Raw genomic sequence first — 23755 nt, 5'->3', positions numbered from 1 at the left:
TAGGATTGCTGGGTTATATGGTGGTTTTAATCCTAGTTTTTTAAGGAATCTCCATACCATCTTCCATAGTGGATGTAGCAATTTACATTCCCACCAACAGTGCAAGAGCATTCCCTTTTCTCCACATCCTCTCCAGCATTTAATGTTTGTAGAGTTTTTGATGAGGGCCATTCTGATCAGTGTGAGGTGATATCTCATTGTAGTTTTGATTTGCATTTCTCTAATAATGAGTGATGTTGAGCATCTTTTCATGTGTTTGTTAGCCATCTGTATGCCTTCTTTGGAGAAATGTCTGTTTAGGTCTTTTTCCCACTTTTTGATTGGGTCATTTGTTTTTCTGGCATTGAGTTGTATGAGCTGTTTGTATATTTTGGAAATTAACCCTTTGTCAGTTGCTTCATTTGCTATTATTTTCTCTCATTCTGAGGGTTATCTTTTTACCTTGCTTCCTTTGCTGTGAAAAGGCTTTTAAGTTTAATCAGGTCCTTGGTAACTTTGTTTTTATTTCCATTACTCTAGGAGGTAGGTCATAGAAGATCTTGCTTTATGTCATTAAGTGTTCTGCCTATGTTTTCCTCTAAGAGTTTTATAATTTCTGGTCTTACTTTTAGGTCTTTAATCCATTTTGAGTTTACCTTTGTGTATGGTGTTAGGAAGTGTTCTAATTTCATTCTTTTACATGTAGCTGTCCAGTTTTCCCAGCACCATTTATCGAAGAGGTTGTCTTTGCTCCATTATATATTCTTGCCTCCTTTGTCAAAAATAAGGTACCCATAGGTGCATGGGTTTATTTCTGAGCTTTTTATCCTTGTTCCATTGGTCTCTATTTCTGTTTTTGTGCCAGTACCATACTGTCTTGATGACTGTAGCTTTGTAGCATAATCTGAAGTCAGGAAGGTTGATTCCTCCAGCTTCACTCTTCTTTCTTTGGACTGCTTTGGCTATTCAGGATCTTTTATGTTTCCATATGAATTGTGAAATTTTTTGTTCTAGTTCTGTGAAAAATGCCATTGGTAATTTGATAGGGATTGCATTGAATCTGTAGATTGCATTTGGTAGTATAGTCATTTTAGCAATATTGACTCCTCCTCCCCAGGAACATGGAATATCTGTTTATGTCATCTTTTATTTCTTTTATTAGTGTCTTTTAATTTTCTGTATGCAGTTCTTTTGTCTCCTTAGATAAGTTTATTCCAGATATTTAATTCTTTTTGTTGCAATGGTGAAGGGGCTTGATTTCTTTTTTTTGGGGGGGGGGGATTGATTTCTTAACTTCTCTGATTTTTCATTGTTAGTATATGAAAATGCAAGTGATTTCTGTGTATTGATTTTGTACCCCGCAACTTTGCTAAATTCACTGATTAGCTCTAGTAAAATTCCGATACTAGCTTTAGGGTTTTCTGTGTACAGTATCATGTCATCTGCAAACAGTGAGAGCTTTACTTCTTTTCCAATCTGGATTTCTTTATTTTTCTTCTCTGATTGCTGTAGCTAGGACTTCCAGAATTATGTTGAATAATAATGGTGAAAGTGGACACTCTTGTTTTGTTCCTGATCTTAGGTGGAATGCTTTGAGGTTTTCACCATTGAGAATAATGTTTGCCATACACTTATCACATATGGCCTTTACCATGTTGAGGTAGGTTCCTTCTATGCCCATTTTTTGAAGAGTTTTAATCATAAATGAGTGCTGAATTTTATCAAATCTATTGAGAATATCATATGTTTTTTATCTTTCAACTTGTTAATATGGTGTATCCCATTGATTGATTTGCATATATTGAAGAATACTTGCATCCCTGAAATAAACCAAACTTAATCATGGTGTATGAGCTTTTTGATGTGTTGCTGAATTCTGTTTGCTAAAACTTTGTTGAGGATTTGTGTATCTATGTTTATCAGTGATATTGGCCTGTAGTTTTCTTTTTTGTGTGTTTTCTTTGTGTGGTTTTGGTATTAGGGTGATGGTGGCCTTATAGAATGAGTTTGGAAGTGTTCCTTCCTCTGAAATTATTTGAGAGTTTTAGAAGGATAGGCGTTAGCTCTTCTCTAAATGTTTGATAGAATTCTCCTATGAAGCCATCTGGTCCTGGGCTTTTGTTTTTGGGGAGATTTTTTTATGACAACTTTAATTTCAGTGCTTGTGATTGGGTTGTTCATAATTTCTATTTCTTCCTGGTACAGTTTTGGAATTGAACTTTTCTAAGAATCTGTCCATTTCTTCCAGGTTATCTATTTTATAGCTATATAGTTGTTCATAATACTCTCTTATAATCCTTTGTATTTCTGCATTGTCTGTTGTACCCTCTCCTTTTTCATTTCTAATTTTGTTTATTTGATTCTTCTTTTTTTATTGATGAGTCTAGTCAAAGGTTTGTCAATTTTTTTATCTTCTCAAAGAACCAGCTTTTATTTTTATTAATCTTTACTATTGTTTCTTTCATTTCTTTTTCATTTATTTCTGCTTGGATCTTTATAATTTATTTCCTTCTACTAATCTTGGGGGGGTTTTTGTTCTTCTTTTTCCAGTTGTTTTAGGTGTAAAGTCAGGTTGTCTATTTAATGTTTTTCTTGTTTCTTGAGGTAGGATTGTATTGCTGTAAATTTTTCTCTTAGAACTGCTTTTGCTGAATCCAATAGGTTTTGAGTTGTCATGTTTTCTTGTCATTTGTTCCTACAAATTTTTTTATTTCCCTTTTGATTTCTTCAGCAACCCATTGGTTATTTAGAAACGTGTTGTTTAATCTCCATGTGTTTGTGTTTCTTACGGTTTTTTTCTTGTAGTTGATATCTAGTCTCATAGCGTTGTGGTCGGAGAAGATGCTTGATAACGATTTCAATTTTCTTAAATTTATTGAGGTTTGATTTGTGACCCAAGATGTGGTCTATCCTGGAGAATTTTTCATGTGCACTTGAGAAGAAGATGTATTCTTCTGCATTTGGAATGTCCTGAAGATATCAATGAGATCCACCTCATCTAATGTATCATTTAAGACTTGTGTTTCCTTATTAATTTTCTGTTTTGATGACCTGTCCATTGGTGTGAGTGGGGTGTTAAAGCCTCCTACTATTATTGTGTTACTGTCAATTTCTCCTTTTATGTCTGTTATTGTTTGTTTTATGTATTGAGGTGCTCCTATGTTGGGTGCATAGATATTTACAATTCTTATGTCTTCCTCTTGGATTGATCCCTTGATCATTATGTAGTATCCTTCCTTATCTCTTGTAATATTCTTTATTTTAAGGTCTATTTTGTCTGATATAAGGATTGCTACTCCATCTTTCTATTGCTTCTCATTTGCATGGAATATATTTTTCCATCCTCTCACTTTCAGTCTATATGTGTCTTTAGGTCTGAAGTGGGTTTCTTGTAGACAGCATATATGTGGGTCTTGTTTTAGTATCCATTCAGCCAGTCTGTGTCTTTTAGTTGGAGCATTTAATCCATTTACATTTAAAGTAATTATTGATATATATGTTCCTATTGCCATTTTCTTAATGGTTTGGGGTTGATTTTGTAGATCTTTTTTCTTCTCTTGTATTTCTTGACTATATAAGTCCCTTTAACATTTGTTGTAAAACTGGTTTGGTGGTACTGAATTCTCTTAACTTTTGCTTGTCTGAAAAGTTTTCTCAGAATGAATTTTGAATGAGGTCCTTGTCAGGTCCAGTAATCTTGGTTGTAGATTTTTCCCTTTCAGTACTTTAAATATATTCTGCCATTCCCTTCTGAACTGTAGAGTTTCCACTGAAAGATCAACCATTAAGCATATGTGGTTTCCCTTGTGTGTTACTTGTTGCATCCCCCTTGCTGCTTTTACTATTCTTTCTTTGTGTTTAGTCTTTGTTAGTTTGATTAGTATTGGTCTTGGCATGTTTCTTGTTGGATTTATCCTGTATGGGACTCTGTGCCTCTTGAACTTGATTGACTTATTTCCTTTTCCATGTTGGGGAAATTTTCAATTATAATCTCTTCAAAAATTTTCTCATACCCTTTCTTTTTCTCTTCTTATTCTGGGACTCTATAATTCTAATGTTGGCGTGTTTGATACTGTCCCAGAGATCTCTGAGACTATCCTCAGTTCTTTTCATTCCTTTTACTTTATTGTGTTCTTCAAAAGTTATTTCCACCATTTTATCTTCCAGCTCACTGATTCGTCCTTCTGCTTCAAATGTTCTGCTATTGATTCCCTCTAGAGTATTTTTAATTTCAGTAATTGTGTTGTCTCTGTGTGTTTATTCTTTAATTCTTCTAGGTCTTTGTTAATTGATTCTTTCATTTTCTCCATTTTGTTTTCAAGGTTTTTTATCATCTTTACTATCATTGTTCTGAATTCTTTTTCAGGTAGTTTGCCTATTTCCTTTTCATTTATTTGACTTCTGTGTTTCTAGGTTGTGCCTTCATTTGTGTAGTACTTCTCTGCCTTTTCATTATTTTTTTTAACTTATTGTGTTTGAGGTCTCCTTTTCCCAGGCTTCAAGGAAAGTTGAATTTTTTCCCTGAAGAAGGTTGAATTCTTTCTTACTTTTGGTTTCTGCCCTCATAAGGTTGGTCCAGTGGTTTGTGTGAGCTTCGTATAGGGTGAGATTTGTGCTGAGTTTTTGTTCGTTTGTTTTTCCTCTGATGGGCAAGGCTAAAAGTGAAGGGTGAAGTCCTGACTCAGTCATGTCCGACTCTTTGCAACCCTGTGGACTGTGTCCATGGGATTTTCCAGTGGGTTGCCATTTCATTCTCCAGGGGATCTTCCCGACCCAGGGATCAAACCCAGGTCTCCTGCATTGTAGGCAGATGCTTCACCATCTGAGCCACCAGGGAAGTCTGAGTGAGGTGGTAATCCTGTCTGCTGATGATTAGCTTTGTATTTTTGTTTCCTTTGTTGTTTAGGTGAGGCATCCTGCACAAGGTGCCACTGGTGGTTGGGTGATGCTGGGTCTTATATTCAAGTGGTTTCCTTTGTGTGAGTTCTCACTATCTGATACTCCCTTGGGTTAGTTCTCAGAGAAGGCAACGGCACTCCACTCCAGTACTCTTGCCTGGAAAATCCCAGGGACGGAGGAGCCTGGTAGGCTGCAGTCCATGGGGTCGCGAAGAGTTGGACACGACTGAGCGACTTCACTTTCACTTTTCACTTTCATGCATTGGAGAAGGAAATGGCAACCCACTCCAGTGTTCTTGCCTGGAGAATCCCAGGGACAGTGGAGCCTGGTGGGCTGCCGTCTATGGGGTCGCACAGAGTCGGACACGACTGAAGCGACTTAGCAGCAGCAGCGGCAGCAGCAGGGTTAGTTCTCTGGTAGTCTAGGGTCTTGGAGTCAGTGCTCCCACTCCAAAGGCTCAGAGCTTGATCTCTGGCCTGGAACAAAGATTCCACAAGTGGTTTCTTATGGCATTAATTGAGATTAAAACAAGTATCCAAAAAATGAGAAACCAAAGATGAACCCCACACTAATGGCAGTTACAGAATCAGGCAAATAATAACTAAAATAATGGAATACACACATATACACCCATGGGCAAAGTAAAAACTGTCCAACAAAAATACAGTAGATTGACCTGGTGAACAAAGGAAATCAAAAATTATATTTACTAGTTAAGAACAAAAGTAACTAAATCACAAACTCGCAAACAAAATTAAAACAAGGTGCCAACTGGGGAATAAAGCAATGAAAACAAAACTAACTAATAAGTTGAGAGGAAAGGAAAGAAAGAAAAGAAAGAATAGATATGCAAAGTTAAATAGAGGTAGATGAAGAAGATTTATATATATTAAAGATTAAGTGCAAGGAGAAAAAAACAGTAGGAAAGGCAAAGGAATAAATGTAGAAAAATATACTAGGTTTTAAAAAATTAAAATTATTAAAAAGAGAAAAGAAAAAAATGGAAGAAAAAAAAGGAAAACTCTACAGAATTGCAAAAGCCCAGCATAGAGGCAGAGGTTTATAACAACAAAAAAAAGTGTGACTGAATATACACATATACATATGCACCCATAAGCAAAATCAAAACAGTGCAACAAAAATAAAATACAAGAAATTGATCTAGTGAACAAAGGAAACCAAAAATTATATCTACCAGAACAAAACTAACTAAAGCACAAACTGGAAAACAAAACTAAAGCAAGGTGCCAATTGGGGAATAAAACAATGAAAATAAAACTAACAAATATGTTGAGAGGAAAGGAAAGAAAGAATAGATATGCAAAGTTACATAGAGGTAGATAAAGAGTATTTATATACATTAAAGATTAACTGCAAGGGGAAAAGAACAGTAGGAAAAGCAAAGAAAGGAATAAATGTAGAAAAATAATAATAGATTTTAAAAGTTCAAAATTAAAATTAAAAAAAAAGAAAAACTCCTCAGAACTGCAAAATCCCAACACAGACAACAACAATAAAAAATGTGACTGAGGAAAAAAAAAAGCTCAAAAGCTTAATTGGATTTCACAGTGCTAATAAAATCGACAACTACAACAGGGGGGGGTGGGGTGGGAAGAAAAAAAAACTCCAAAAGAATCTGCAGAACAAGTGAAAACATAAGAACAATCATTTTTTTCTTTTTCTTGAGTCCCTGCTGTCAGAGTCCTTTCCCCCACTGGGAGTCACAGTCCACCTCACCTCCCGAGGATGCCCTCCAACACTGTACTGATCTCTGGACCTGCTGTGGGGGCAGCTCAGATTCTAATCTGGCCCTACACCTGTGTGTTCTTGCCTCCAATGCCCACAGCTATCATAGCTAGTGCATTTTCCTTTGTGGGAGCTCTCAAAGACCTTTCATATATTCCATAGACACAGTGTCTGCCTAGTCGATTGTGTGGATTTAACCTGCAGCTTGTACAGCGGGTGGGAAGGTTTCGGGTCTTCTTCCTTAGCCACGCTGCCCCTGGGTTTCCGTTGTGGTTTTATTTCCACCTCTGCACGTGGGCCGTCCACTGGGGTTTGCTCCTGAGGCTGCCCCGGAGGACCTGGGTTTGCCCCTGTGAGGGCCAGGTGTGGAGGTGGTGCAGCTGCTTGGGTCGCAGGGGTTCTGGCAGAACCAGGTCCTCAGAGGAGTTGGCGGCTAGGGCAGCAGGAAATATAGCGCTCTAGAAGGGCATGGCAAGCAGTATTGGCCAATATGCTCCAGTTTTCTTGCTGGAGAACCCCCCTCCCTGACAGAGAAGCCTGGCAGGCCACAGTCTACAGGGTCGCAAAGAGTCAGACGTGATTGAAGCGACCCTGTGCGCATAGACACAAGACCTTTTTTTTGCCCGTGGCAGCTCTGCCCAGTGAGAGCTGAGCGTGAAGGTGGCGCAGCTGCTTGGCTTGCAGGGACCCTGGCGGTGCCTAGCGTGCAGGGACACGGAGGGCCTCCACCACAGGAGTCATGTCCCTATCAGTCTTTTTTCAAACCTCTTGTAGCTGGCAATCAGAAGGCCTCTTTGGCCAGTCTTTCTCCCAAGTTCCGCCTGTTCCGGCACTTAGAGGACTTCCTTGCCTGGGGTCCTTTTCTGTTGTTCAGCGCGTCAAGCACATAGAAGGGCCCCCTGGCTGGGGTCCTACCCTGTAGATTGGCACATCAGGCACTTAAAGGAGCCCCTGGCTGGGGTCCTGCTCTGTAATTCGGTGTCAGGAGTTTGATGGACCAGCCTCTCTATTTTCAGCTGCCGATGCTGGCGTGTAAGGAGAGAGAGGCTATGGTGTTGGCTCCACCCCCTACATGTGACTCAGCAGGATCACCTTTCTTCCATGGCTGCCTGGCTTTCCTCCACGAGCATTTCCCACCACAATCTCCTCCCTCACATCCCCTTGATCTGTCTGTTTCTCCTCAATCAACAGCAACCATCGCCCTAGGATTGCTCCACAATCCCTCAACTCCAGCTCCCAGTTGCTGTACTTTCCAGGGGACCAGCATTCCTGTCTGGGGCATGTAAGGCTCTGGCAAGAACTGTCTGATTCTCATTCCATTTAGGCCGCCACAGATCAGCTGTTTCACTCTCAGCCTTCAATGTTTCTCCTCTGACTCAGATATTGCCCCGATGTGGGGATCAGACCCCTACTTCAGTTCCCCTACCTGCCGAGGGTAGGTCCATTCCTACTAACACTCCTGTTTTTCCCCCTAGTTCCTTCATCCTACCAAGTTTTGCGTGGGTCTATATATTCTTTTCTGCTGGTCAGGTCCTCCTGTCCACTCTCAGGTGGTGTTCTGCATGCACTTCTATGTCTGAAGGTGTATTCCTGATGTATCCGTGGAGAGAGATGTACTCCACATCCACCTACTCCTCCACCATCTTGTTCCCCCCACACTTCATTATTTTTTAATCCTTAGTTTAACATTCAGAAAAGCAATTCACAGGTCATATCAATACTAGATTTTAATGACTGTCAAAGATGAGAGCAAAACTTCACTGAAGCAAACAGGTCCAATGGAAGACAAGCCCATGGCTACACACCCTGAGCCATCCAGGCTTCACGTTCAGTCCAATTCTTTCATGCAAACATTTTTATGAAATTCAGCTAGTCAATTTTCTTCCCAAATGTCAATCAGATGTTCTTACAAACTATCTGAATGATGTTGCAGTTTTATGTTTCTAATCAAAGGATTCAAAACCCAGTGAAAAGCTTTAGAGTCAAAAAGTTGCATATCCTTGTTTTCAAAATACACACTGTATTTATAAATGATAACATGCATCATTTTCAACACTAAATTTCCATTTTCCCCCCAAATTCTTTCCTTTGAAATGCTGTTGTATTCCTCCTCATTAATACATCACCTTTCCCTTAAAGAGATAAATGTGTCGAATTTAAAAATATCTGCTTTGTAGCATTATTTCTTATAGCCATTTGTTGTCACAGAAGAAGACAACAAATTTGGATCACTTATATATTTTTTTTTTAATTGGTAAGTCATCTTCAATTTTGTCAAGGCTTTGCAGTAATTTTCATTGAGATGACCAACAAGCCTCTAGGTGATAGCATGATCAGGACCCAGAGACTGAACAGAATCAGACAGGCAAGAAGGTTAATCCAGGCAGGTTTGTCAAAAGAAGCAGGAGGAAATTAGAAGGGTCAGGAGGAATCTGGGAAGTTCAGCTGTGGCTTCCAGTGGTTGCAACAGGGTACATGGAGCCTTAGGCAACAGGTAACAGACAACCCTGCCCAGGCAACATACAGGTCCCACAAGCAGAACAGAAACCCAGACACAGAAACAGCATCTCAGTGCCCAAGAGAATTAGAGGAAAGCAAGTCACGGCCCAGGTTCTAGGGAAACCAGGAAATCAGACAAGTTCTCAGTGAGAGCAAAGGAATATAAGTCTGGACCATGATCAATGGACTTCCCAGGAGGTGTTAGTGATAAAGAATCCACCTGCCAATGCAGAAGACATAAGAGATGCGGGTTCAATCCCTGGGTTGGGAAGATCCCCTGGAGGAGGGCATGGCTACCCACTCCAGTTTTCTTGCCTGGAGAATCCCCATGGACAGAGGAGCCTGGAGTACTACAGTCCATGATGTCACTAAGAGGCAGATGTGACTGAAGCAACTTAGCAGGCACAGCATGCATGATCAATAACAGTGTCTGGACACAGTGCTAAGGCTTCCTTTCGAATAATCTTATTTCCCTGGTTGAAAGATAAAAGATTTGAGTGCTATAGACTTCAACTAACTCCTTAAGGCCATACATCTTAAAAAGCAGTACAGTCAGGACTTAAATCCAGATCCTCTAGCAGGTTTGATCTCTGAGTCGGGAAGATTCCCTGGAGGAGGGTATGGCAACCCACTCCAGTCTCCAGCATTCTTGCCTGAAGAATGCAATGGACAGAGGAGCTGAGGGGCTACAGTCCATGGGGGTCACAAGGAGTTGGACATGACTGGAGTTACTTAGCACACGTGCCCCTCTAGCATCAGAGCTGCTAGTCTGAAGCTATGCTACACTTCCCATCTGAGAATAGGACCAGAGCCCAATTGCTAAGCCAGAATATTAGGTCAAAACAGAATCCAGGACCTCCCTGGTGGCACAGTGGATAAGAATCCACCTGCCATTGCAGGGGACACAGGTTCAATCCGTGGTCTGGAAAGATTTCACATGCCAAGGAGCAGCTAAGCCCATACATTGCAACTACTGAGCCTATGTGCCACAACTACTGAAAACCACACTCTAGAGCCTGTGCTCTGCAACAAGAGAACCCACGGTAATGAGAAACCCAGGCACCAAACCAGAGAGTAGCCCTTGCTCACTGCAACTAGAGAAAGTCCATGCAAAGCAATGAAGACTCAGCACAGCAAAAAATAAATAAATTTAAAAAAACAAAAACAGAATCTGGCCTTCCCTGGTGGTCTAGTGGTTAAGAATCCACCTGTCAATGCTGGGGACAGGAAGATTCCACACGCCATGGAGCAACGAAGCCCATGGACCACAACTACTGAGCCAGCATTCTAGAGCCCAGGAGCCAAAAACTACTGAATCCTGTGCACCTAGAGCCCATCCTCTATAAAAAGAGAAGTCACCACAATGAGAAGCCCGCACACTGCAACTAGAGAGCAGCCCCCCATTCGCTGCAACTAGAGAAAGCCCTCACACAGCCACAAAGACCAGCACAGCCAAAAAATAAAAATCAATGATAAATAAATCTTAAAGTACGCGCGCACACACACACACACAGAATCTGCAGCCAGGATAATAAGGCTGAGATCTTCAGAACCCTGCTTTGGGGCTTATTAAATTCCCACCGATTGCTACAGAGTCTGGTTTCCATGGAGACCAAGGCCAGTTTGAGCTGAATAGGAGTTAAATATTTCCAGCTTTGAAAGCATGAGACTGGAGAGACAAGAAAACAGGCTCTCCTACTGTCTCAGGTAAATGGCGTATACAAGATCATTTTACAGAAGGAGAAACTGAGGCTCTGAAAAAGTAAATGAACTGCTTAACACCATCCAGCTTGTGAGAGAGAAAGCACTTAAATCCAGGGTTCCTAGTCTTAAGGCTAATGCCCTTTTCATTGAACTACAGCTTATTACACACACTCCCACCTAACTCCAAGTTTATGTGATTCTATACTTAATCAAATCTTTATTTAATGATTTGGAAAGTACATGTTAGCATCTTTTCTAATGGTGTATAGAGAAACACAAACTCTCAGTCAATAAGGACCTACAGTTAATAGAAATTTCAGTATCAGTGAGCCTGAAAAGGTAAGGAGTCTTCTCTTTTATTAATTAACTGCAGTACACTCCTCTCCTTCTTATGAATCAGTGGATAACTAACTTCTCCCAGAGTGGTCAGGAGGAAAAAGTACATTTTATCTAAGAGACAGAAAAATGTACTTTACAATGTAAAAACAATAAGGAAGAAACAGTCTTAAATTAGGTGCAAACAAATACATCATGGTAAACCAATCAGAAGATGAGAAAAGGAATTCAAGTTCAAACCCTCAGTCTCGGCTTCTAGGAAACATGCTTTGGCAAAAATAATAACCCCCTAACCTAGACGCACAATTAACAGCATCCCATTCTTGTATCAAATTTGCCTAAAATATCAGTCAGTTCAGCTGCTCAGTCGTGTCTGACTCTTTGCAACCCCATGGATTGCAGCACACCAGGCCTCCCTGTCCATCACCAACTCCTGGAGTTTACCCAAACTCATCTCCATTGAGTCAGTGATGCCATTCAACCATCTCATCTTCTGTCATCCCCTTCTCCTCTTGCTTTCAATCTTTCCCAGCATCAGGGTCTTTTCAAATGAGTCAACTCTTCACATCAAGTGGCAAAAATATTGGAGTTTCAGCTTCAACATTAGTCCTCCCAATGAACATTCAGGACAGATTTCCTTTAGGATGGACTAGTTGGATCTCCTTGCAGTCCAAGGGACTCTCAAGAGTCTTCTCCAACACCACAGTTCAAACACATCAATTCTTTGGTGCTCAGCTTTCTTTAAAATATCTCAAGAGGCCATTAAGGTCATGGTATGAACTCTGCTTCTGCCTCAGTTCACAAACTAAAAGAAAACTGGTTCACACAGTCCCAGAATTGATCATTCCCTGCCATGGTGGATTTTGGGTGGAATAGAAAAAATTGCATTCTTGGCTAGAACGTGTGATGAAGAGTGATGTCTTGTTCTTCTGACAGTTTTCAGTTCAGTGGGTTATGTAGTAGATTCTCAATACCTACCCATTGGTTTGTCCTGACTACTACTGTGAAGATGGGGTTATAGGGTAGTGAAAATATGGGCATCCCCTGCTCAGTGAGCCCCCGAGTCTTCTTACTTCCTGTTTTAGCACCTAACAGTGGTTTCTAATCTCTTAGTATTCAAATCCATGGTTCTCTATCTAGTTTTAAAAGTTGTTGACATATTGCCTCCTCTTTCCCTTCCCTTCCCATTCCATTCTCCTCTGTGCCCCATCTCTCAAACCCCTCTTGTGGTTTAAGCTATACACACTCATTTCCCTAGTTCAGGCCAATAAGCTCTATATTCTCTTAAAATCTGATTTCCTCTCCTTCCTGCAAGAGCTCCTCCATGAGTAATCCATCTCACATTGCTGTCCCCTTCCCTGAGTCTTAACACACTCACCATCAACAGCATACACCTTAGCACTAGACCCATCTGAGTATTTCCTCTATACTAACCTTAACTCAATCCACCTACACACTCCCTGAAAACAAGGGTATGGTCTTTGGCATCCTCTTTTGGATAGGATGGACATTGTATGGAAGGAAGCTGTATAGCCCAAAGCAAGACAAGTGAGCCCAAAGCACTGAAAATTTAAGAAAAAATACACACTGGCACTGTTGAAGGTTCATGAAAGCACTAATGACGTTCAGTACAATAAGCCTTAGAACTATGGGGTCAATTGTTCTTGGAAGCAAATATATTATTTAGTGAGATGGCATGATATAGTGGAATTGGTTCCCATCAACTGAAGGGACCTCACTAAGTTCATCCTGACAATAGAAGGATCCATTTTCATCACTGTAACCTCAATATGGGGGACAGTCAGGCATGAAAGGTGTTAACACCAGTTCAGAATGTAAAGCCGGCTGTTGAGAAGGGAGGACTATAAGCAGTTACCTTGCTTTAGAAGATCCATTTGCAGAACTTAAATTTGCTGACATTTTACCCTCAGACCTTTACCAGTTTTTGAAGATTAACTGCGGTTGAGTGAATCAAAATAATTTCACAGCAAACAGTCATTTGACCAAAGCAAACCCATTGAGACATAGAGCTCCTAGCTGATTACCCACTTCCAGGCTCCATCAGACATGAATTTATTGATCAAAGGGGAAAAATGAATTGAAAAGTAAGTGTTCATCCAAACTCCATTTCCTGAGTTATGTTGGGGTTATGAAGAGTTTCAGCTATAGAGTTATCACCAATAATCCATCTCACTAGATAGTCACTAGATCTTTTTAAGTGTCTAAAACTCAAAACTACTGGAATAATCTTAGCCGTTTTTGCTGTGTGTTTTCTATAAAGACCAAAGATTTCAATGTGCATCTACAGACATTTATAGATGTCCCATAAGTATAGTGACTTTGGGAGTGCATATTATTGATATCAAATAATGTACTCTTGTTGATAATAAGAAATCTTTTTCTCCTTCAATTATATAAAATTCTTACTCATTTACTAAGAGAGAGCCAGGTAATGGATAATTTAACCTAATGTTAAATCCATTAGGTGTGATAAACATAGCTAGTGAGTGATTCCTTTTTTGTGTTCATCTCTGACAACACATAAGACATTGCCTGGTCTGGTATATACACAAGCACTTGACATGTGTCATCCACTGTGTCGACATTGAGTTTTCAAGAAAAAACATGATTTCTGTCATCAGAAGGATGTTGAAGATGTTCAATCTGGTGGGAGACACAGACGTTGAATAGAACATAAACACAAAATCATATACAGTTGAGAATTTTGATGAGTGGTAGTAAGGGGAAATTGCTATAAAGAATATGATTATACTGGGAAAAATCAAAAACCTTAAGTTAGCTTGGCAATCAGGGAGCTCTTCTCTCAGAAAATGACATTTGTAACTGAACACTGAAGGATGAGTTGAGGTTGGCCAGGTAAGGCATGAATGGTAAGCCTTCCAGATAGAGCATGAGCAAATGCCTGGAAACAGGGAGGAACTTAGTGTATCTGAAAAATTGAAGAAAAGGAGTGGTGCTGAAGTGAATTGGGGAAATGACATCAAATGAGGGTGCAAAAGTAGGCAGTAAAAATTTTACTATGAGAAATAACTAAAGAAAAGCAGAGAACTAATGCCATCTGATTTACATTTTTAAAATGAATGCTCTGTGCTGAATGGAGAATGGGTTTGAAGAGGACAGGATTAAATGTCTGGAAAGCACTAGACTATGACAGAAATCTTGAAAGATGATGGTGGTTTGTTCTAGAATGGTGTTGATAGAGATGGAAGAAATTGTATGGAATCAAGAAATATTTTGGAAATGGAATCTAAAAGGACTTCGAGATAAACTGAATTCTGGGGGATGAGGGTGAAGAAGCCAAGTTTAATGTCACATTTCTAACAAACAGTTGATAGATGGGAGTGCTATTTATGAGGAAGAACTGAGAAAGAGCAGCTTTGTGAAGGTAATAGCAGGGGAACTAGTTTAGTTCACTATGCCAATGAGACGTCCAGAACAGGATATGTGCAGTAAACTTTAGGGATAGACTGGAGAGGTCAGAAGTCAACTACAAATCTAGGGGTGGTCATCATATCAACACTACTTGAAGCCATGGGAAATGAGACCTTCCCAGCAAAATGAGAAAAAAAGGGCAGAAGGCTCAGGGTACAGATAGAGGCAATGTGCCATGTATTTAATTGCTCCATCATGTCCAACTCTTTGCAACCTCATGGACTGTAGCCCACCAAGCTACTCTGTCCATGGGGATTCTGCAGGCAAGAATACTGGAGTGGGTTGCCATGACTTTCTCCAGGGGATCTTCCCAACCCAGGGATTGAACCCAGGTCTCCCTCATTGCAGGCTGATTTTTTATCATCTGAGCCACCAGGAAAGCCCACAGATAGAGGGGGCATCAACAACAAAAAACATTTAAAGGGAGTAACAAAGATGTGGAATAATAGAAAAGTTCAACTGGACAGAAACTAATAAAAGAGAGAGACTGGCAGAGAGTACTGAATTCTGAAAGGCATAAAAAAAAATGAGAATTTAAAGTGACCATTAGATTTATTGTTTACGGGTTGGTAGACATGGGACATGACAAAAGTAGATTCAGTGGAGAGATACGGCATGAAAAAAAATTGGAGCATCCTCAACAAGCTGAAGAGGAATAGAACATAGAAAATGAAGACAGCCTTCACAGACAACCCTTTCTAGAAACTTTACTGTAAGAGAAGGAAGAGAAACAAACTGGGCTGCAACTGGAGACAAATTTGGAGTAAAGACAGATGAGAACCATCAGTGAGTCCATGAAAATGTGAAACTTGGTACAAGTTAGAATCTCTCTTAGTCTAGGTGATCCAAACTATGTCTCAACAAGGACTCAACAAATAAGCAGTTTCTTTTACATTCAAACTGGAGGAGAGGGGTTAGATGACTAAGAAGAATAAAAGAAGGAATGAGGGAAGCTAACTCAGAAATATCTTATCAGCTGACTGCCACCAGGAAACCAAGGCCTAATTATGCTAGAGTCCATCTAAGGCGTCCTTTAGAATATATTCAGAACTGTTCACCCAAGGGATGGAAGAGTTCACCACTAGAAGAGTTGCCCTATGAGACGGCAACCTCCTAGTACTTCCCAGTCTGCCCCCTGCCTCAGAATAGTTGAGCAGATTCTTACAAGTGTCCCACTCAGAGATGGTAGAGAAGCCTAGGGAAGAAAATGAGACTGACCCAGTATAACTGAGGCCAGTGTCTGCTAAGTTAAATCTGTATGTAGCTGGCTGCTATGGTAACCACTAGAGTAAAAGATGGAACAAAAGAATGCGAAGCAGAGTAAAGCAGTGTCTGATATAATGTCTACCTTGAAATTCACACATTCCGTGTCCTTTCCAGTCTGGAAAGATGAAATGGCTTGTGTCAAGTTCTTAACATGTCCACTCTCCTGATTCCTGTCCTCCAGAGCTCCCTTCCCCTCTTTAATATGAATTACTGCAAGTAGCCATGATACCTGACAAGCAAATTAACTGAATAAGGGTTTTAATAAATTCTGGTGACAGAAGCAAGAAATGTTTTAGAAATATCAACCAATTAACCTAGTCTTTTATGAGCACATACTGTATTCCCAATCTGCACATAGTATATATTGTCAAAGAATATTAGGTGTAGTCTTTGCTTTGATGTCTCATTAAAAAATACTCCATAGACCCATGGGAAGTGATCTAAAAATAGTAGAAGGCTGGATATGATTAAATAACAAATGTAGAATAGGAGTATGTCAAGCTAGCAGATATTTAGTTATGGCAATGTTTCTGTTGGTATTTCTCTGAGTAGAATCTCAGAGGTGATGGAGAGCAATCATGAAAGCTATTTGTTTTGGTTAGAAATTTCAGACTCCAAATGATAACAGAAGCTATCTCTGGGTAGTGAATCTAGAGGTGATTTTTTACTGTCCTCTGTAGATGTTTCCATAAGTCTCACAATAAATATATATTATTTTTATATTCAAAGAATATACCTTTTTAAAAAACCAAAGGATATAGAGCCACTAGAATTCTCATATATTGCTAACTGGAATACGAAATGGTACAGCCACTTTGCGAAACAGTTTGGCAGTTTCTAATACAGTTAAACATACACTCACCATCGACCTAGTAATCCCACTCATAGATATTTACCCAAGGAGAGTAGAAATGGTCTCTCTTTCTCGCTCTCTGTCAGTATGGGTCTCTCTCATGCAAACACACACACACAAAATACACAAATGTTTAAAGCAGTATTTTTTTTATAATCACAAAACCTGGAAACAACCTAGGTGTTCTTTTACCAATGAATGAACAAATGATGATATACCCATTTAAAGGAAGACTAATCAGCAATAAAGAACAGTGAACTACCAATACATACAATAACATGGAAGAATCTCAAATGCCTTATGCTGTATGAAAGAAGTTCCATAACATGGTTGCGCTGACATGACATTTTGGAAATGGCAAAATTATATAAATAGAAACTAATCAGTGGCTGGTAGGAATAGGAAGTAAAAGGAGAGGTAACTATTGTACAAAGGGGCAACACAGCATAATTTGAAGGGTGGTGGCACTGGGTTTTATCTTGAGTGTGCTGGCCGTTAGACAGTTGTATATCCTTGGGTTAACTCAGGTCTCTACACGAAACAGTTTATTTTTCAGTGAGAAAAAAATTTAAAGTAAATAACACAATGAAGTCTTAATAAAACCATGGTAATGGCCCTTTTCCACAAATTACAAACAAAGGGAGCCCATCTCAAAGGCTGTCAAAATAATCAAAAGAAGAACTGATGAAGATGTGTTCTGCGTGGATCACTGAGAACCAAGCAGGAGCAAAACATCTGGGAACCATCACAGAGAATCCGTAGGCAGAATTTATGGGCTCTCTGAATACAGAAGCAAAGAGCAGGACACCAAAGCCTACTCTAGAATCACAAACCCCAGACACACACTCTCTTTCACCATGATGAGCGTACTGGTGAAGGTTCTTTATCTTGCCAGCAAAAAGACAAAATGTAGGCAAGACACACAGAGAAAATGGAAATGGGAGTGGCAAGGTACTGGAAGGATTTTGAGTATCTCACAGGAGCCTGAGAAATGCTGAAAAACAGTATGCCAGACAACTCTCATTGTCAATTGAAAATCTTCTTCACCACTGCTGTAGAAGCCAGTTCCACTGAGATTTCAACCAGCTTAATTTCAGCTGGACAACAGCTACTTCTGACCTTGTGTTCCTCTCATTTCTAGTCCCAGGGCAGCTTCTACACCAATGTAAGAGATACCCAGAGGGAAGTCTCTGGGCACCCACAAGTATACAAGTCAGAGTGGAGAGTTAATATCATGCGGATGCCGTCAACCAATAGGAAATAGTACTCTGTGAATAAATGCTTCCCTTTCTCCCTCATTCACAGCAACAGTTTTCATACCCATTTTGAAAATATCCTATGTCAAGTCCTTTGCATTAAAGACCAGTCACCAGTAGTGCTGGCCAACTCAACTCATATTGATTATTTTTCCTGCATCTCTGTTTCATTTCCCCTGTCCCAACTCACTGAAGTCATATTATCAAATATACTATCTATAAGGCAGTCTTTATCTCAGGCTTAGCTTCCTGGGGAACCCAGGCCAAGACATGAAAGCCTTGGGAAGGATCCAAAATAGCTCTGGAAATCTCAGCTCTAGAAATGTAGGGACTATCTCATGAGCATGATGGCATCAGTGGACTCTGCTCTAACCAACTTCTTCCCAGGAGAGAGTTTGATGGGCCCACATGCTTCCTCTGAGGTCAAAGGGTATGGAATTCATGCCCTAATATTGACAGAATCATTTGGAGAGGAGAAGAGGCAATTCTTCAAAGAGTATGTAGAGGTTGGAAGTAGGGGATCATTTAGGAAAATTCTGTTGTCCAGTTGCAAATTACTTTTGGATTATGTTGATTTCTTCTTTTTAGCAAAGGTGTGCACTGTGTTCATTTTTGTGTCTGAGTGTAAGTTTCTTTTCTCTAAGGTATCAGCAGCTTCCTAAACTCTGATTAGAGCCTTAAAATAGAAAACATAACCATGATTCATGTGTATTATGGGATTTTCTGGTAGTTTTTCTGAAAGCTCAATATGGATATTTTGTATTTGGAAAGCCTAGACGGTGGCAATTGTTAAAACAGCCAGCTTCTTTTTTCACTCACTCTTATTTTGTCTCTCTCTAGGTTAATATCCAACACAGGGATTAAGTGCTTGCCAGATGTTCACAAGATTCAGTCTCTCCAAAAAGTTTTACTGTAAGTTTGAAGAGCAGTCATCAACTCTTTACTCATAGCTGTTCTGCCCAACAGCCTCTGGGCCTGTAATAAGCATTGTGTAGTCTACATCCTCCAGATGTGTTGCTCTGGGTGAGCAGGGGTAGGAAAGTAAACAGCAAACATCCTGGCTTTACCTGAAGACCAGCTAATCTCAGCTTAGTCAGCAGGGTGAGTCAGCAGGCATCTCAGTCAGACAGTTGTCAACAGAGCCATCTTGCAGCAAATCAGGAAGTCTCTCCTTTCTTCACTATTGAGGGCTCTTCACGCCTCCCTCCTGTTAACTCCCCTTGTCTTCCACCAGCCTCCCCTCCTCCTTCCAGAATGCCCAGGCTGCCCTAGGCATAAAGAAATCACCTGACTAAAGTGTTAATGACAATGTATTTACCTTTTCCCAAGGTATCTACTTTGAAAGAGCAATAGAAAAGGCAACATACAATAGCAAGATTATCTTCAATAGTGAAATTGTAAGAATCTGGACAGATCCAAAAGGAAGAGGTAGGAAAGAGATGTAACGAGCTAAGGGAAGGAAGGAGAGAGGGAGGGAGAGAGAAAAATAGAGAATCCCCTCTAGTTTCTCAAATTGTCCCAGACAGTTTACTCCTTTTACATTTAAATGTTAGATCAGACTCAACAGGGAAGCTTCAGAGGATGAGAAGTACAAACAGAAAAATGAGATTTCCTTCATCCTTTCAGTCAGGAAGAGGAAAACCAATGGTCAAACTTTTCTGTGACTCAAAGAAGTCAGAGGAAGAAAACTAGCTTTAAGAAGGAGATTGAAATGGAGGAAGATGAAGGCCCAACTAAGGTGAATGGAGAGGTCTGGTAGAAATGAAAGGTCAGCGTAAGTGACTTTGTCAAATTGAGCAGGTACCAACTGGGGAGGCAAGGATAATAAATGAGTATGTTAAAACCTCACACAGTTGAATTAGCCTAGAAAACTTTCAGAGATGTAACAGTCTGTAATTGCAGACTGCATGTCTGCAATTGCACTTTTAAGAAGAACTGGTATACTAGAGATAAATTAGATGTCGTCAATTTCCCAAACATTGATCTCCTCATCCTTCAGAACAATAATTATTCAAGCATTACCTCAGTTAAAGACTACACCATGCCAAGTAGACTACATGTGGGGAGGTGACACTGGGTGGAGCTGACATAAACACCTAATCTGTCTGTACTTTCTTCTAGAGATATTCAAGATAATATAAACATCCACACAGTTGAAAGAAATTCTTTCATGGGGCTAAGTTTTGAAAGTATGATTGTGTAAGTAAAGAAAAAAATCCAATGGAGTAACATTTGGGTTTTCACGTAATGCTTTCTTTGTCATAATGGTATGTTCCTTTTTTTGTGGGGTGGCGGGGGCAGGGGGTGTAACTTTGGCACTTCTCCATTCCAATTTCTCTCTGGGTCTGTGTTTTTTTCTCACTTCCCATCTTTACATTTCCAAATCACAGCATGGAGCCATGTTAATAATTTATGATTCTGTGGTGCGATTCAAGTGTTTAAAATTGCTCTTTGAATGATGGTCTCCTGTGATGCAACATCTGTTCTGAGGGACAGAATAACTCATGCATCAATAAAGCTAGTTATTGCCTGGCAAGGCTTTTGTTGCCCAAAGAAAAAGTCCAAGGAGGAATCTGAATCAGGAAGATATGGATATTCCCTCATAACCATGCCAAGCAGCTCCTGTTCAGCCCCACACTGGGCATATAAGATGACTTCACATTTGCTTAGAACAATCATGCTTTTTTAATGAGCTTGAGCTACTCTCTATGATTTTTGAGAAAGTTTGTAAATGCACTCTACATTGTTAATGAACTATCTTGTAATCATTTGTGCCAGCAGCCTGTGTGGCAGTTTATCCACTTCCCAAGATGGCCAGGAAATAGGGCACTCAGGCTACCCAAGTGCTTATGGGATCCTTGGAAGTTAAATGCACAGAATGACATTTGAGGGACTGGTAATTGCAATCACATATGTAAGAAAAGTATTTTCTCTTTACATTTCACAAATTGCTGTGTTTCTTTAAAATATACGTATGTGTTTCAATATGCAGTTATGTACAAAAAGCAAGTTCTACTCCAGAAAGAATATTGGTTCTTTTCAAAGCAGTAATATGATCCAGAGACACATCTATATGAAAAACAAACAAAAACAACAACAAAAGAGAAGGGGAGGGAACAGAGGGAAATAGTAGGCAGAGAGGAGGACATATTGAAGAATAAAGCTAAACACAGTATTTGATGTACATTTATTACAGTGAACATCACTCAGTTGTGTCCGACTCTTCATGACCCCATGGACTATACAGTCCATGGAATTCTCCAGGCCAGAATACTGGAGTGGGTAGCCTTTCCTTTCTTCAGGGGCTATCCCCAACCCAGGGATCAAACCCAGGCTTCCCTCATTGCAGGCGGATTCTTCACCAGCTGAACCACAAGGGAAGCTCAAAAAATTTATTACAGAAAACCAACAGAAAAATATGAAAGGAACTAGCAAAGAAATAGGATATATGAAGGAAAATATAAATTCAAAGGCATGGATTCAGCGTACACAGCAGTAGGAAAAAATTGTAGATAATACCTAATCCTTCCATTTAATATTGCTCATGATATTTGGAATCTGTGTGTGTGTGTGTGTGTGTTGGAATGAGTTGATGAGGTGTGAGAAACATGATAGAACAAGAAAGGCAAAAGAAATAAGCGGTAGGAAATATGTGCAAAATAAAAGTAATTGTTCTAAGCATAAAGAAGGAATAATGCAATTTTAAATGAGAGTTGAGGAAGAGTTAAGTGAGAGAAGGAAGGCGGCTGAGAAGGGATGTTGGGTGGAAGACGGACCTTAAAAGATGAGTGGAATTTAGCCACAGCATTGGCAAATAAGGAGCAGAGGAAACAGAATCTCCAAAGCCAAGAAGGTTAAAACAAAAAGGTAAAAGGGAACTTCTGGAAAATGGTGAGTATCTGAGTACCACTGGCCTGCTGTATGACAGCAAAGGGATTCTTGGCTTATATAATGGAGGGAGGAGCTTAGTGATCAACGGAATCAGAACTACCTGGATGCTTGCACTGTTTTAAGTGTTGCTCTAAACATATGTGTCGTTTTTAAATACTGTGATTCAAATATATGTATTCAAAATGAGTTCATGTGGCAAGTTTATTAATAGAGTTATTTTTATTTTTATTTTTTGGCTGCACCAAGGCCTGTGGGATCTCAGTTCCCCAATCAGGGACTGAACCTGGACCATGGGCAATGAAAGCATCAAGTCCTAACCACCAGACCACCAGGGAACTGAGTATTTTTATAGAAAACATATAAGTGGGAACCTAAAATTAATATAATGTCAGATGTCAGTTATCTCACTTTTTAAAAACTGGTGTGTACTAATAACATTCTCAGTTTTGCACATTGATATGCATCCTTTTTGTCCAGAACATCATACAGAAAGCAAGCTCTCCTGACCGACCTAGTCTTAACTCTTCCCAAGGGGAGGAAAAGAACTTAAGGAAATAAGAACTTGGGATACCATCTCAGAAACCCAAGACTACAAAAAATAAAAAATAGAGATCATAGCTGCTCTTCACTGACTCCTGTCCATGGATACTGTGTGGATCACCAGAGCTGAGAACCTACTTTCCTAGTGAGGACAGTTTTCATAAGAATCAACACTTCTCAGACATGTCTCCAAAGGACAAATTCACATTTGTGAGAAAAGTTTTTTCCTTTTTTTCCCCTTAACCTCCGATGGCCCTTAATCCATATATAACAGAATGAGAAGGTCCACGCTCTCCACAGTTTAAGTCTCCAGTTGTTCTTTGTCTGGGCCCTACTTCTGGCTATAGGGGCACCTTCTGCCTCTAGGGACACCCAAGGGTACTTGGGGGGAAAGAAAAAAAAATGATGATGGCAAAAGCTCTCTTTGCATCTTTCAAAATCCTAAACCCCTTTTCTATATATATATATATATATATATATATATATAAGTAAATATATTTTTAAAATAGTCCAACAATGAAGGATTATCAGACACTTGGCTAGCGGCTCAGGGGGAAATGAAGAGTAAAAGCCCACCCACAAGGAGGCCCTGGAACCCTTCCCCATCTCTCCACTGACCACACAACCAGAAAGTCTGAACAGGGAAGTATCTAGCCATGGCCTTGCTCCACGTGCGTTTCCTCCCTTCCTCAACTGGCTTCCATCTTGCCTGCCCCTCAGTGAGCTTTCGTGGGTCAGGGCCTCCCATACCGTCATTCTTTAAAAAGAGGACAGACACTACTTCTGGGGCTTCCTGAGCCTTCAGTGAGTGAACATACTGGGGAAAGGACAAAAAAAGGCTAAGGAAAACCATGATTCAGTAATTCCTTAGCTGACGTTCTGCCCTATTTGTTGTCACCATCATCATGAGGCTAGTTTTAAAACCAGCACTACCTCTCTTAAGAGACTAGGCATGTACTTGAAAAATACCAGCTTCTCTGGTAATAGTTTGACAGTAATACTGCCTAACATAACCCCCTGGGCAGGAATTCTGGACATAATTTGTTTATTGTGTGATAATCCATTATTGACATCAAAAAATGCTACCTCCTCCACATACAATGGCATCTATTGATTAAGAAAATCTGTAAAGAAAAAGGGCTACTCTGAATACAATAATTATCTTAAATTAGTCTGCATGTTACATAGCCACATCTATTTATATTCATGAAAAAAGTATTAATTATCTAGCCTATAGAAGAAAGATAAGTGGCACTCACATGGATTTGCTCACCACTTTTGCTGGATTAAGAGTCAGCCAATTACAGCCCTCTATTTCTTTGCATTGATCGCT

At 39.9% G+C, this 23755-nt stretch overlaps 1 protein-coding gene across 3 annotated transcripts in view; it reads left to right on the top strand.

Moving 5' to 3' along the window:
- FSHR (follicle stimulating hormone receptor) overlaps window positions 1-23755 on the top strand; it is a 188172-nt gene that overhangs the window by 137493 nt on the left and 26924 nt on the right. For all 3 annotated transcript variants that reach the window (XM_043468525.1, XM_043468526.1, XM_043468527.1), the window contains exons 5-6: window positions 18832-18903; window positions 20113-20190. In XM_043468525.1, the coding sequence (XP_043324460.1) occupies window positions 18832-18903; window positions 20113-20190 (150 nt within the window). The remainder of the gene's footprint in view (window positions 1-18831; window positions 18904-20112; window positions 20191-23755) is intronic.

The sequence above is a fragment of the Cervus canadensis genome, chromosome 5 (assembly GCF_019320065.1).
Source record: "Cervus canadensis isolate Bull #8, Minnesota chromosome 5, ASM1932006v1, whole genome shotgun sequence".
NCBI lineage: Eukaryota > Metazoa > Chordata > Mammalia > Artiodactyla > Cervidae > Cervus > Cervus canadensis.
The sequence above is the reverse complement of the archived record's forward strand: the minus strand, read 5'-3'. Positions and strand labels throughout refer to the sequence as shown.